Genomic DNA, 16,486 nt, shown 5'->3' with positions numbered 1-16,486 from the left:
TCATTCATCGTTTGCAGTACTTCTTCATCGCTGTCCGCCTTGCGGAAGTGGCTCAGGAGAGCCTCCCTCAAATAAAGAAACCCCTCTTTCTCCTCACCGGCCTGCTCTTCCATGTACAGCCAGAACCAATCCTGTGCGGCTCCGCTCAAAAGCAAATGGAAATTCGAGTAAAGGTCCTCCGACGAAATATCATGCCGCCTCTGCAGGGTTTCCACCCTAAATAAAAACCGTTCGATGGGGATGGACTTGCCCGTCCCATCGTATTTCAACCCCCAGTCCCTGATGACTTTAAATTTATTTTTGTTCCCATCCGTGTGTGTGTTTCTACTTTGTGGTGATGGAGTGAAGAGCCTCCTTCCGGTATATCCTGGTTGGTCCGATACCGCTTGGTCTTCCTCCTTGCGAGTGTACTCTGGCTCAGATACTGCCGAAGGACCGCTAAAATCCCGTGGAGGACCTCCCGCGTCCGCTCGTGCACCTTCGCGAGCCTCCTCAACCGTGGTGATACGCGCCCCCAGGGCCCTGACCTCCTTTCGCATACCGCTCATGGCATCGCGTATCGCTTCCGCCGTTGTGCGGTTCACGTCCAGTTGATACTGGAAAAACATTGCCTCGAATTTCTGCAACAACTCGCCCCGCACTTTGTCTAGCAAGGTCGCTTCTGGCGAAGGAGCACCAACTACCGGGGCTAACCTCTGTCTGGCCTGCGCGACCGACGTGTTTGGCTCGACTTGCCTTGAGGATGATTGCTCCTCCTCCTCCTCGCTGTCATTTGCGTTCATCCTGGATTTCCTCTTGCCCTTTCTGGTCATTATTCCAGGTGATTATAAATAAAATTGATGTTGTTGTTTCGTGGTACACGCTGTCGCGTGGTAGATTAAAAGAAATTTTCAACAGCTATCTGAACTCTCTGGCTTTTAGGGTGACCTGTCCAACATTTTCGTTATTTCTGTCCCGTGACGTCCCCCCCTGTCTTGTATAAACTGTCTCCTATCCTAGATGTCCACTGCCAAGAGGACTTGACCCTCGTCCTAGTGGGCTGGACCCGCAATCTTCCCAGAGTGAGTTACCGGGAAACTACCTCATACGAACGTGGAGTTATATCCCGTGAGTAGTAGCCGCCTCGCCGATGAGACACCCACTCCGGTACGTGATCTACCTCATGAGAACCCGACTCGTGTCTGATAATCAGTAGCCGACCCCGCTATCGAAGGATTACATTTAAAAATAATATTACAATCGGTGACACATTTGTGAGCCGCATGCGAAGCCTCACAAGCTGCCAAACCGTGACCCCCCTTATCTGTCTGTAGCTGTCCTCGCGATCGACACGCTGTGAATAAAGACAGCTATCCTATAAAGTGAATTTAGTGGTTTTAAACACGTGTATGTTACGTTATTTGGCAACTAAGTTTCACAAATGCAGTGAAATCTTTTTATCGCCTGATATAGCGATTTTTAATTTTCTAAATTTGTGGTTTTTAAAGATGGAAATACAAATTGATGAAAAAATAAATTTTTGTTGTTTTTTTTTTTACGCAAATATATTGAACCTTTTTCAGTTTTGAACACGTGTATGTTACGCAATTGTGAAGAAATTTCGCCTCAATACGACACGAAAAGGGAGTATTAACACTTAAGTCTCCCGATTTGTTAAATAAAAATTTATATTATATTTCTCACATGAAATGATTATCAGTTTTAATTATTACTCACATATGTCATTACGAAAACTGGTTGAAAAAATTTAAAGTTAATATAAATGCTTCTTATATGGAATTCCACAATATCCACAATTGTCCAAGTAAGTGTAGGCAAAAAATTGCTGATTCACTGCTCCAAATATCTCATGCGGTTGAATTGTGATCCTGGTTCTTTTGTGACCTGTCGCTTTGGTCGTCCTTCCTTATAGGAATTATTCTTGTAGAATTGGTCAGTGCGATTGACCATTTGAAACAAGTTGCGAAATATTTATTGGACAGGCCCCACACTTGGGCGCCACTTAATATTTTTAGAAAAACTCGAGCTAGACCTTCGGTTTCAATGTCAATCTTTATTCTGCCTTTTAACAAAAGTGCTTCGCTCAATCAAACCCAAGCTCGATCAAATTTCACCAACTTTTACCGCTAGGCCATGCAACTCATAATTCATTAGTTCTCTTCCAAAACAGGTTTTTAGTTAAGTGTGAGAGCGATGATGTTACTGCGCATGTCCCATCATAAAGTCGCTCTATCTTGGTCACGTAGGCAAAAGTAGTGTTGTGTAGCGTAAGCTTAGCTTAAACAAAAATGTAGCATCAGCTAAGTGTACGAAGTTAGCGAATTTGTGCGGATAGCCTTAACTTATATAATGTGCTGTCAAGGGTATTGTGCGAAAGACTGAAGCCCACCGTGAATCGGTGAATGGCGTTGAGTAACACCATCAGCTCAGTCAGAATTAGGAAGGCCCTCTGCGAGCCGTTGGAAACTAAACGAGGTTTCAGACACTGATGAGCTGCAGGAAGAAAGGGTTGAGCACGTTCGGTGTTCGTGTTCTGCGCTCGCCAGATCAAGGCTCCTGAATTAAAACATAGTTCAGGCATGTTTCTTTTGTGAATTAACCTAACGATATGTATGTATATAGAAAAATAATTTAAATAATTTTTTTTTATTTTATAGATACGCATACCATCCATCTTCCCACCTCGGTCTCGATGTATACGTTGAAAGAATTACCAACCCTGTGCGACACATTGAAAAGGATTTTCACTGTGGGATCGACCTTCCTCAGCCTGTCCGAAAATATATTGGTATGTTAAATATTATTTTGTGAACCAATATGTATCGTAAATAACTTACTAAAGCAGTAGAAAAGGGCGAAAATTTAATTAATAAATACAAATTAATTTTTTCATGTGAAATCTGCTTACTTCAGCAATTTAAAAAACATTTTCATTGGGTATGGAGATTTGTATAATGTACATATTTCATTACAGTCAGATTCATGATGTATATGTTAATACAAATACAAACACTTCGAATTCTATCTTCCTCACATTTGTCAAATTGAACCCCTCCGAAAACAAAAAATATTTTTATGCAATTGCCTTAGCCGTCCATCTGAAAAGATGAAATTCTCCAAGTGCCCGAAAAGCAAATTGTGGTACCGTATCACAAAGGAAACCCATAACTAACTGGGGCAATTCTGTATAACCCTCGCGCTGTTGATTAACGTTAAGATTATGTCACGCGAACTCTATTATTTCACATGCATTTTTTCTATTATTTCTTTCATATACTGGTATTCAAATCCACAATTAATTTATGCAAGCTCTGCTTAAATCTGTGAAATATTTGAACACCAGGGCCAGAAGACACTTGCATTTTTTGTTCAAACATGCTCCTTAAAATTATTTCCAGAATGTGATGCCGACAAGGTAAATTTAAGAGGTTTCTTCCTAGTTTCTGCTCCAAAATTACGCATGCTCCTTGGAAACGTCCCAGATTTGACGCTAACTAAATATATTCATAACAATTAATAGCAAATTTGGCCCAAAATAATTTTGCATTTACAGATTTTATGCTCATTTTAGATAAAGTACGTCTTATACCGAAAAAAAAATTTATTTCTTAAAATTTTTTTATATTGTCTTTTATGCTACTTTATTTTATGATTTCTTATTTTATTTTATTATATATTCTTTTATTTCAACTTAGTTTATTATTATTTAAATGCAACTCACTGAATCGGAAATTTCACCTTGTTGGTATATTAAACGAAAAAAAAACTTCCAAAAATGTTTTGGTTGTAGGTCAAAACAGCAACCGGCATCATAGCGACTTTTTGCTATTTCAAAACTATAAACGCTTGCAGCTGCCACTTGCCTGAATATTTTTCTAGCAAAAAAAAAATAATAATAAAGCAAATATACCAAAATATTCGGGGACATTTACTACTTCCTAAAATATAAAGTCATACATATTTTTCATATTTGAAATTATATTGAACTTTATATTTTATGACACACATTTTTTTTTTAAATTAATTTTATTTCTGCTACTATATGTATTTTGGCAAATCAATTTTATATTTTTTGATTTATTTTCATTTAATTTTGTATTTTGATTTAAATTCAATATGCTTGATAAGTTTTTATATAATAAATACATCTCCCGTTTCGAAGAAGATTTAAAGCAAAATCCCAAGGCCTTTTGGAACTTTGTCCGTACAAAAAAAGGTTGCTCCAATATTCCAACCTCTGTCAATTTTAATGGCATTAGTTCAAACAGTTTAGTGGAAACAGTGAACCTTTTTGCTGATTTTTTCAAATCTAATTTTGTTGTTGACTCTAATATTTCTGATGTTAGGGTTGGTTCTGATACAGCTAATTCCTTGGACTTTGGCTCATTATTGGTATCGGAATCAGATATTATTATTGGCATCTCGTCCCTACAATCTTCTTTAAAAAAAGATATTGATGGGCTGTCTTCTTTTTTGGTTAAAAAATGTAGTAGTTCGCTATGCGTGCCGTTGTGCCATATCTTTAATGTGTCATTGTCCACTGGCGTTTTCATTGATCGATGGAAATTGGCTTCTATTACTCCAATCTTCAAGTCTGGAAATAAGAGCGAGGTAGCAAACTACAGGCCAATCTCTAAACTATCAACCTGTTCAAAACTGTTTGAGAAAGTAGTAAAGGAGAATTTGGCTTTTGCTATTAAAGGAATAATAGATCCATGTCAGCATGGGTTTGTTGCGTGTCGTTCAACAGTGACAAACTTAGCTGTTTTTTCGTAATACTGTGTTTCTGCTTTTAAGGATGGGTATCAAGTTGATACTATATATACAGATTTCTCTAAGGCGTTTGATACAGTGTCCCACAAGATACTTCTTCAGAAACTTGAGTACATTGGTTTCCATTCAGCTTTTCTGTCATGGTTAAAGTCATACCTGACAAACCGAATTTTATTTGTTGAAATCGAGAATATGAGGTCGTATGAGTTCTTGGCAACCTCTGGGGTGCCACAAGGTAGTATTCTCGGTCCAATCTTATTTGTTATCTTCATTAATGACGTCGGCTTATATTCAATGCATTCAAATTATTTACTTTGTGCTGATGATTTAAAACTGTTTAGGCGTATCACCACTGTATCTGATGCATTGCTCCTACAGAGAGATTTAGATACTCTTAATGTGTGGGCTTTTAATAATCATCTGAGACTTAACAGTAGCAAATGTTGGCATATAACGTTTTCTAGATCTACAAGTGCGCTTACGTCAACATACTATATCGCTAATACATATCTTGCCTCGGTCAAAGAATTTCGTGATCTTGGTGTCATTTTCGACTCTTCGTTCACTTTCGTTAACCATGTTAACTATCTTATACCAAAAGCGTATGCTAATTTAGCTTTTTTACGGCGTTATGCGAAGGATTTTAAGGACCAATACACTAGGAGTATATTGTATAATTCATTAGTGCGATCTAAATTAGAGTACGCCTCTATCATATGGAATCCCATTTACAGCACATACTCTGCTAGAATTGAAAGGGTTCAACGTAAATTCATTCGATTCGCCCTCCTACCCCTTCATTTTGTTAATCCCCTACCACCTTATATAAACAGGTGCATGCTTATAAATGTTATGCCACTGCATGTCAGACGCTCAGTACAACATTTAATGTTTATTTACGATATTATCTCTGGTACTATTGATTGCTCAGCTCTGTTGGAGCAGTTAAATTTTCTAGTTCCTAGTAGATCTCTACGCTCTCATAATATATTCTACGGTGAAGTTCTGAGAACCAATTACCTTAGCTTTGCCCCTCTCACAAGAGGTCTCGAAGAGTTTAATAAAATTCCCAGAATGCTAAATCTTGACTTTGCAATGCCCAGGCCTTTGTTTAAGTTACGGATTGAGTCTTACTATCGAGAAAATTTATCTCATCCTTGAATTAATTAATTTTAGTTGCTTAGTTTTAAGTTAATTTGCAAACTTGTAAATCTAGTCAGTAAGGTTTCTGCCATTGACTCAATAAATATGAATGTGAATATGAATAAGAATATGAATAAATTTATTTAATTTCATGAATTTGTTTTTTTTATTTGATTTTATTTTTACTTAATTTTGTATTTTCTTACATATTTTTATTTCCTTACTGCTTAGGTTGTATATTACCCCACTATCTATATATTAATACGCTATCAAATTTCCCATACAATCAATGCCAGGCTGTTTTGCATACTTACCCTGCCAACCAAAACTGTGTAAAAAGCCGTATAATGCACACGTAAAAAAGTGGCTAAAAAAATGGATAATTTTGTATAGACAGTGTGCGGATTTTATCCACTTTCCCCTTGAACGAGTCGTATAAGTGTGATCGCGCATCGTTCTCACACTTATACCAAAGTGCCATACAGAAAAATGCAGAGTTGCTCCTCTCTAACTGAAAATTTCCCATAACACATGGTTGCCTATTTGTAGGGATGCCATATCGGAAAAATTTCATGTCTAGAAAATACCCAAAATATTTACCAAAATACCCAAAAGTCCTTCTAAAATACCTAAAAAAAACTCCAAAATACCCAAAAAATCTCCAAACTTTTCTTTTTTCATTTTTAATGAAAGCGTTTATTTAATAATATAAAAATTCATTTAAAATTGTTCTAAAGGCCATTTTATCATAAAATGTTATGAATACATCTGTCAAAAGGACTTTTACATTAAATTTGTCTTTATCGCACAGATAAATTTTAAGATAAAGCTGTCTTAAAGTTATTAAATAGCATAAATAATAATTATTTGTAATCAAATTTTTTTAAGTATTTACTAAACTATAATATTTTTTATATAAATTAAAAAAGAAATACAAATAACATTGAAATAAAATAATTTTGAGTAACAGCGTAATATTCGGATTTTTGACATTAAAATGACATTTGTTTATTTATCAAAGTAATTAAATCGATAATTGATAAAATATCAAAGCTGATTAGGTCGAGCTTCTCAAAGGGCAATTCCATTAAAAACCAATTAATCGATAAGCTGAATTTTTCAAATCAATTAAAACTAAGGATTATTGTGATAAGTATCTTGTTAATTATATTATTTAATAAAGGAACTATTAGCTTTTTAATCACTCGATTCATTAAACTTTGATATTTATCAAAGAGCCAGTCAGTTCTTTTTAACAAAAGGCCACAATGAATGAAAAAAACTTGTATAACTTTGCAAACATTTTCTTGCTACAGAGAAGTTCTTCTAAATTATAAAAAATGTTTGTTTTTTTCGATCGACAGTACTACCAAAAGTACAATAATTTAATTATCTTTCTTTTGTTATATGCTTAAACTTGAAACTCGTTTGCAAGGAGTGAAAAACATACACTTTTCTTACAACTTTACAAAATTTCACCAAGTTTTCTCTAGCTATATACATGTATCTCTTATTTTCCAAAAATTTAAAAAAATCGGATATAGGTTTAAACGATAGTAGTCCGGAAAGAAAAGTAATCATTTTACCTTTCTTTTGATATATACTAGCATTTATTACTCGTTTACAATGAGTGAAAAATGTTCACTTTCGTTACAACTTTACACAATTTCTCAACATTTTCTCTAGTTACATATATGTAAATTTGAAAAAATTTTCAGAAATAGTTTATTAATTTTCACGATATTAGTATCGAAAGAAAAGCAATCAAATTACCTTTTTGATATATACTAGCATTTATTACTCGTTTACAGTGAGTGAAAAATATTTACTTTCGTTACAACTGTATGAAATTTCTCAACATTTTCTCTAGCTACATATATGTGTCTATACATTTGAAAAAAACTTCAGAAATAGTTTATCAATTTTTGATTATGAAAAACACTTGTATAACTTTGCAAAAAATTTTCTTACTACAGAGAATTTTTTCTAAAATATAAAAAATTTTGGTTTTTTTTATTCTATCGGCAGTACTACCAAAAGTACAATAATTTAATTATCTTTCTTTTGTTGTATGCTTAACCCTCCGATGAGTGACAATTCTGAACTTCACTGCCGTGTGAAAAGGTCCCTACGGACCTTTTTTTGTAAATCATGTTTTTTTCATATAAAAATTTTTTTTTGATTTTTTTTTTGTTTTTATTGTTTATAATTAAATTCTACATACAAAAATAATTTTTTCAATTTTTAAAATTTTTTATTTTTTTGTTTGATTTTTCTTAAGACTATTATAAAAAAGTTTAAAAATTATTTTTTTTGAGCGTGTACTTCTTGTCCCCCGCCCTGTGCGCGAGTGTTGCAGCAATGTAAAAGTGTGCTATGTTCTCCGCAAACAGCGTTGCCGCAGCCGAAGCAGTATGTCCGCGTTTTACGCTGCCGCCCGTACTCAGAACGGCAAAGGCGACATGACACGGTAATACCTGAAATGAAAGAAAAAAATAAAAAACAAATAAATATATATTCTATTCTTGAATTTGAAGATCGAAAGAAAACAATCAAATTATATTTTTGATATATGCTAGCATTTATTACTCGTTTACAGTGAGTGAAAAATATTTACTTTCGTTACAACTGTATGAAATTTTTCAAAATTTTCTCTAGCTACATATACGTGTCTATAAATTTGAAAAAAATTTCAGAAATAGTTTATCAATTTTAACAATAGTAGTATCGAAAGAAAAGTTATCAAATTACCTTTCTTTTGCTATATACTAGCATTTATTACTCATTTACAATGTGTGAAAAATATTCACTTTCTTTACAACTTTGCAAAGTTTCTTAACATTATTTGTAGCTATATAAGTTGAACTAATATGCAAAAAAAAAAAAAGATTTTCTCCGTTGCCAGCAGATCAATATCAGCGGAAGTGGTTGTCATGATGTCCTTATGGTCCGAAAGATATGTTTGATATTGGAAAAATGGAAAAAATAAAAGTCAAAATTAGTTATAGATTCAATATAACTTTCAGACACAGGCTTTATTTACCTTTTCTAAAGTTCTGCTTCCTGAAGCTATGGTTACAGGAAGAAAGGTTTAAGTGAAGAAAGGTTTAAGTATTTGATTGCTAAAAAGAAAAAAAGAAAAATAAAAGTTAAAATTAGAAATCAACTCAACAAAATTATCTAAGTCTGAATCTTCCTTTTTTAGAGCGTTAACGAAAGACACTAGTGCTGAGTAGAATATTTGCATTGTTGAAATAAGATTAAAACCCAAAAGTATTTATTGATTCAACACAATTTTTAAAAACTTGATCTTCCCTTTTTTTAGAGCTTTGGTTAAATAATAGCTTTTTGAATTTTGCCAGTCAATTGCTGAGAAAAAAGAAAAAGAAAATTCAAAGTTTGTAAAAAATTCAAAATAATTTTGTACGACTTCATCTTCCCTTTTTAGAGTTTAATCAAAATAGCTAAGTGTTAATTTGCTTATTCTACACATTAGAAGCGTAAACCCAGGTTTAAAAGTTATAAAAATTAAGTATTAAAATATATTTAACGTTTCTTTTCTCAAAGTTCTAAACTTTTTCTGCCCGCTTAAAAAAAAATTTCAATTGAAAAGCAAAAACAAATTAAACAATTAATTTAGAAAATGTTAGTTCTAAAGTAGAATATACATATGTGTAAATAATTTTAAAAATACATTAGAACTTTTTACATAACTATTATATTTTGTTAATTCATATAATATTTTATTAAAAATATATTAAAACTAATTATATGCAAAGAAATAAATAATAAAGCAATGCGGGTTAATTATGTACGAAATAAAAAGGAAACGGAGACTTAAATATTAAAAGGAAATGGTGAAATATATCTACAAACTACTTTTTACAACGGCAGTCTTAACTATATATAACCTATGCAAATTTATAAAATAAATTATATAATAACGGAATTAAAATAAATCTAGGACCTACAGGTATAGAATAATACTTAAGGACTAAATCTTCTTTGTTTATAATATGTATGTCCTCATCTATAAGTTGAGCTACAAAAATACCTAATCCACATGAGGACACAAGGGGCTCTATAAAAACGTTTCCAACTTTTTTTAAAACACGAACTACGACTCTATTTTCGTTTTGTTGGTCAACAATCTCTATAGAACCCAATGTACTACTTAAGAAGAAACTGTCCTTATCTTTCTTAAAATTTTTAAAAACTTTACTACTATCACAAATTGAACCAAACCTCTATCTGGATTTATCTGGCTCAAATGGTTGTTGTTCCATTTACATGCAAAATTATTTATCTGGCTCAGGATCTTTGCGACGGGATAATGGCTATTGCCTATCTGTTTCCCAAATTTCATCAAAAGCCGCGTAACCGTTCCTGCGTGACTGAGTCACAAAGACAAACGTCTGGACATCCAAACACCATAAAATCTTCCTGAACTTTGCCAGGTGCCTGGCACTGAGCTCGTTATGGTGTATACCATTAGGCATATATGTATGTCCAAGCGCATGCAATTATATATTTTATGATGACTCCATAAAATCTTCCTGAACTTTGTCAGGGGCCTGGCACTGAACTCGTTTCGATATACACTATTATGCATATATGTCCAAGCCGTACACATATCTATATATTTTATGATGACTGTTGAAGCAGATTAATTCAATTTGTATTTCTTTGATCAACGGCTGTACCACTGTGCCAGTGTTTTAGGCATACATATCTACATACATAAAGCACATCATGCGACGGCCGCCTGGGTGCTTACCTTACTTATGTATATGCATATTTACATACATATTTACAATAATAATTACTAAGTGATTTGTAAGTTATACTATTTTCACACAGAAACTTAATGATCTCATTTCACCTGCTAATGAAATCGTAAATTTTTTGCTTTCACACAGAAGTAACTGCTCGATTAGTATGAAGGATGAGACAGACAATCATGGCGGAACGATACAAGGTGGGAGCATGTTGACATACCTACAAACAAAAAAAATTCCATGTACTTGTAAATTCGATGCACAAATGTCAAAATCGTACTGCGCCGGTAGTTGATGTATCAAATCAAATAAAAAAGGTTATAATCAGCTGTTCGATGCGGCCACCTTGTATCGTTCCGCCATGTAGACAATGACATTTGCTTTGAAAACTAAGACACGGAAACGGAAGCGGAACGCTGCCAACAGAGTTGCATTGTGCTTTTGATTTCATTAGGCATTCGATTAGCTACTAATGAAATAATAATAGATTCGAATTTTGTAGGGAAGATTGAGCTCAATAAGCGTCTTAATGTAGAAAATTGCCTTTATTATTCAATAAGCCGTCTGTGTGAAATTAGTATTAGGCTTTTGTCCATGGATATACAAAGGTACACATAAGAACATTTCTCAACCTGAAAATAACTGCATTCTAATGTAAATTGTTATTACTATTTTTTCACTCAACATCATTCGATGTCAATTAACTGGACTTTTCCAATATATTTTAGGCTTATAAATTTCTTTCGCAATATGTGACATTCAGTAGTAATAAATTTGTGAAACAAACCATTTGGGGTTTTATTATACCAGGCTCATTAAATTGAGTTCATACATTTGGCGACCGTGACAGGACATATACCTGGCAAAAGGTTAAGTCCTGAGTTCGTTTATTCGGTTGAATTAAATTTCGTATTATTTTGAACAAGTGTTTAAAGTACAATTATAGCGCTTTTTAAAATACCATTCGAGGTAATTAAATCGAAAGCGTCACCGCTGATTCTATTATCGTTGGAACAGCATTAATAACTACACAGTATCGTTTGGATTCGTCAACCATTTCATAATTAGCTACATCTGTGTACTAGTAAAATGAGCAAGGGAAAATTGGACAAGCCAGAAGAGCAGTTACCGGCACTGCTTCAACAACGCGCCACTATGGAAAGAAATTTAAAGAGCATTGCCGCCAAAATCAATCAGGAGAAGCAGGGTGATCTTGCAGTCGTTGAATGCCAAGCAGATATTTTGGAGGCATATTTTCAACAAATTTGCAAGCAACAATCGCAAATAGAGAAATATGATCCAGAAGACGAGACTCGCTCGGAAATTGAAGATTTTTTTCATCGCTGCAAAGGCAACTGTAATAAAACGTATAGGTAAGAGTACGAAGGAGAAAGTTGTTGACTCCACTGTAGCCAAGGTTTCAAATTGCTCTAATATATTGCACCAAAATCGTTTACCCCCATTAAAATTACCGAAGTTTGATGGAAAATACGGTGAATATAAACGATAGATTACTTAATTTAACAATCTAGTTCATGATGATAAATCTATACCAACAATTGACAAGTTTAACTACTTATTGAGTTCTTTGTCAGGCAACGCATTGAATGTAGTCGCACCTTTCCAAGTATCGGAGGATAACTATGAAACTGTGCTCAAAGCCCTTGCGAAGCGATACGACAAAAGAGTATTAATATTTTTAGAGCACATATCTAGTTTGTTCAATATTCCAACCATTCCTAAGTCGGATCCATCAGCTCTTCGCACATTGTTAGACACAGTTTCTGCTCTCCGAGGTTCATTGTTATCTTTGGGCTCCGAAGAAAATGTGATGAATGCTATTATCATTCACCTAGTTCTATCAAAGGTATACCTTCAGTAAAAATTGAGTTATGACAGGAAGCAAGACTACGAAAAGTTACCTTCCTGGGAGTTCTGTTACGACACATTAAGTCGACATTGCCAATTTCTTGAAAGTAACATCAATCCGCAACAAGAAAAGAGCAAAGGTGCAAATAATAAGCAATCATCAAACTCTTTCGTCACTACACAGAGCAAATCAGCATCATTTTGTTGCAAATGTCAGTCAGCAGATCATTATTTAGCCATTTGTCCACAGTTCTTGTCGCTATATGTAAGTGATAGGTATAAATTTGCCAAGCAACTAAATCTTTGTCTCAACTGCCTTCGTAAAGGCCACATGATCTCAAAATGCCCTTCAAAATCAAAATGCCGTGTATGCTAAAATTCTCATCATACCATTTGCATCGTGTTACTTCGGGGGATAACAATAGACAGCGAAATGCTGACACAAACTCTATGCAACCACCACTTTTGTCGTTAGTTTCACATAGTTCGCGACGTGCCTTTATTCCTACAGCTCTAGTGTTAATCACGGATAAATATGGGGCATTCAAACAGCACGAGCTCTTCTTAATTCATGCTCCGAAATTAATTTCATAACTGAGGAGCTGGCTAAAAGACTTCAACTTGGGTTCCAGCGAAGTAATGAAGAAATTTGTGGCATTGCGGATGTTCGTACCAATTTGAGGTTTTCAGTGAAAGCCGTGATAAAATCTAGATTCTCTAGTTATGAATTCACTTCAGACCTTGCCGTCACAAAAAGAATTTCGCTTCACCAACCAGATCATTGCTTGGACACAACCAACTGGAACTTAACAAAAGGGATTAAACTGGCTGATCCGCTCTTTTTTAGACCACAAAAAATCGATTTGTTGTTAGGCGCGCAAATATTCTTTGACATTATCTCTGAAAACAGCTTAAGTCTCAGTGAAAACTCCCCGCGTCTGATCAATACCACATTGTGCTGGATTGTTGGTGGAAAACTCGATAACAACGTTAAATCAAGTCCATACAATTGCAATGTCGTGAGGAGTTGTGGTCTCGATACAATTTTGAAGAAATTCTGGGAGCTCGAAGATTTCGCATATGGCCAGGTTACACCTCACACATATACACCCGAGGAACAAGAATGTGAAAATCATTTCAAAGAGAACTTAAAGGTACTAGAAAATGGTCGCATTCAAGTTTCATTGCCATTTAAACAGTCTCCAAATTTACTTGGAGAATCTATCGAGTTTGCTAAGCGCCGTTTTCTCCAACTCGAACGTCGTCTCGAACGCGATTCTACATTAAAAAAAATGTACACATCTTTCATGCAAGAATACTTGGATCTTGGACACATGAGCCCAATCCACAATTTGGATGTGACTTTATCACATTACGTAATCCCACACCACTGCGTAGTTCGGCCAGAGAGTTCAACAACGAAGTTACGTGTGGTATTCGATGCGTCCGCTAAAACTACAGCTCGTTGCTCCCTCAACGATTTAGTTATGGTTGGGCGCACAGTTCAGCAAAATCTTATATTAACATTATTAGCATTTCGATTGCATCGTTACGGCCTTACCGCAGATATTTGTAAAATGTATCGTCAGTTTTTTATACAATCAAAAGATCGCAATTATCAATTAATTTACTGGAGAACATCTGTAAATGAGCCTCTAAGTCTTTTTCAGCTGAATACAGTGACATATGGCATGGCATGCGCACCATTTTTGGCCATCAGGTGCCTATATTTCATTGGTGATCTTTACAAAGAACAATTTCCTCTTGGATCCGCAACTATTCAGGAAGATATGTATATAGACGATCTTTTGACGGGCGCAGATAACATCAGGGATCTACAGATAAAGGCTATAGAAACAACTAAGTTGTTAGCAAAATCAGGTTTGCAGTTGGCCAAATGGAAATCTAATCATCGCGAGTGGCAATCCGACTGTGAAGAGTTCCAAATAAGACTCGAAGAGCTGGACGTGACTAAGGCTCTGGGCATGTCATGAAAACCACCGGATGATGTTTTCTGTTTTAAATATAACTTTCCAGTCATAGAGTATCCAACGAAACGGTCTGTAATTTCTACAGTTGCCCGTTTGTATGACATATTAGGTTTGGTAAGTCCAGTGACAGTTCGCTGTAAAATCTTCGTTCCAGATCTTTGGATACGTCGCATTGGCTGGGACGAGCCACTACCCAATGAGCTTATCACTTAATGGAAGCTAATCGAGGAAGACTTGCAACATTTGAACCACATTGAAGTACAATCCGCTTTGACTTATAAATGTGATGTAAATGGGTTTGCAGATGCATCTCAGCGTGCGTATAGCTGTTGTATTTATCTTCGCACAAATATAAACGGCCAACTTACCACAACGTTGTTGATATCAAAATCAAAGGTGGCTCCACTAAAGGCAGTCTCACTTCCCCGCTTAGAGTTCTGCGCAGTTGTTTTACTGTGTTCAACATGGAAAAAAATTAAATTTAAACTATCTCAATATATTAAAGGTATCCACTTTTGGACCGATTCAACCATAGTTTTACAATGGATCAAGATGCATTCATCCACTCTTAACTGCTTCGTTGCCAATCGAGTTGCGGAGCTGCAGGACAATTCAGTAGGCATCAATTGGAAATATGTACCAACCAAACAAAAAAGACATTGTATCACGTGGTTGTATGGCACGTGACCTATTGAATACAATATGGTTTAAGGGACCGAAATTTCTCTCTTGCGACTCAGAATAATGGCCCAAAGAGCCAACAAAGATATCTCTCAGTAACCTCGAATTAGAACAGAGGAAACATCTTACTCTCAATTGCAGCATAGGTTTCAGTAATGATAACATCATTGAAGGTGTCATTGCAAGATATTCATCGTACCGGCGCATATTGAGGGTGATGACATTCATGCTGAGGCCGTTCAACAAAATTCCGCCTAGCAAAAATTCATCACAAAATTATGCATTCATATCACCATATAAACTACAGCAGACGTTTTTATACATAGTTTCATCTATTCAGCACTCACACTATGCCCATGAAATAAAGTTGATCAAGGAAGGCAAGACACTAAAGCCTGAACTACAGAAGCTGTCCCCGTTTTTGGTCGAGACGCCGTTGCAAGTTTCAACTAAGTTAGTTCTACGGGTTGGAGGAAGACTCAATCAAGCACCAATCGAATACAATGCAAAGTTTCCTGCCGGAGAAGCAGGGTGATCTTGCAGTCGTTGAATGCCAAGCAGATATTTTGGAGGCATATTTTCAACAAATTTGCAAGCTACAATCGCAGATAGAGAAATATGATCCAGAAGACGAGACTCGCTCGGAAATTGAAGATTTTTTTCATCGCTGCAAAGGCAACTGTAATAAAACGTATAGGTAAGAGTACGAAGGAGAAAGTTGTTGACTCCACTGTAGCCAATGTTTCAAATTGCTCTAATATATTGCACCAAAATCGTTTACCCCCATTAAAATTACCGAAGTTTGATGGAAAATACGGTGAATATAAACGATAGATTACTTAATTTAACAATCTAGTTCATGATGATAAATCTATACCAACAATTGACAAGTTTAACTACTTATTGAGTTCTTTGTCAGGCAACGCATTGAATGTAGTCGCACCTTTCCAAGTATCGGAGGATAACTATGAAACTGTGCTCAAAGCCCTTGCGGAGCGATACGACAAAAGAGTATTAATATTTTTAGAGCACATATCTAGTTTGTTCAATATTCCAACCATTCCTAAGTCGGATCCATCAGCTCTTCGCACATTGTTAGACACAGTTTCTGCTCTCCGAGGTTCATTGTTATCTTTGGGCTCCGAAGAAAATGTGATGAATGCTATTATCATTCACCTAGTTCTATCAAAGGTATACCTTCAGTGAAAATTGAGCTATGACAGTAAGCAAGACTACGAAAAGTTACCTTCC

General features: G+C 35.2%; 1 protein-coding gene across 3 annotated transcripts in view; it reads left to right on the top strand.

The window, feature by feature from the left end:
• The window catches only part of LOC137236957 (protein anoxia up-regulated-like), a 1,647,042-nt gene that overhangs the window by 881,945 nt on the left and 748,611 nt on the right, over window positions 1-16,486 (top strand). For all 3 annotated transcript variants that reach the window (XM_067760043.1, XM_067760044.1, XM_067760042.1), the window contains one exon: window positions 2,658-2,788. In XM_067760043.1, coding sequence (XP_067616144.1) covers window positions 2,658-2,788 — 131 coding nt within the window. The remainder of the gene's footprint in view (window positions 1-2,657; window positions 2,789-16,486) is intronic.

The sequence above is a fragment of the Eurosta solidaginis genome, chromosome 1 (genome assembly GCF_040869045.1).
Source record: "Eurosta solidaginis isolate ZX-2024a chromosome 1, ASM4086904v1, whole genome shotgun sequence".
Taxonomy (NCBI): Eukaryota; Metazoa; Arthropoda; class Insecta; order Diptera; family Tephritidae; genus Eurosta; species Eurosta solidaginis.
Note: the sequence above shows the minus strand (reverse complement) of the source record. Positions and strands in the feature narration are given on the sequence as shown.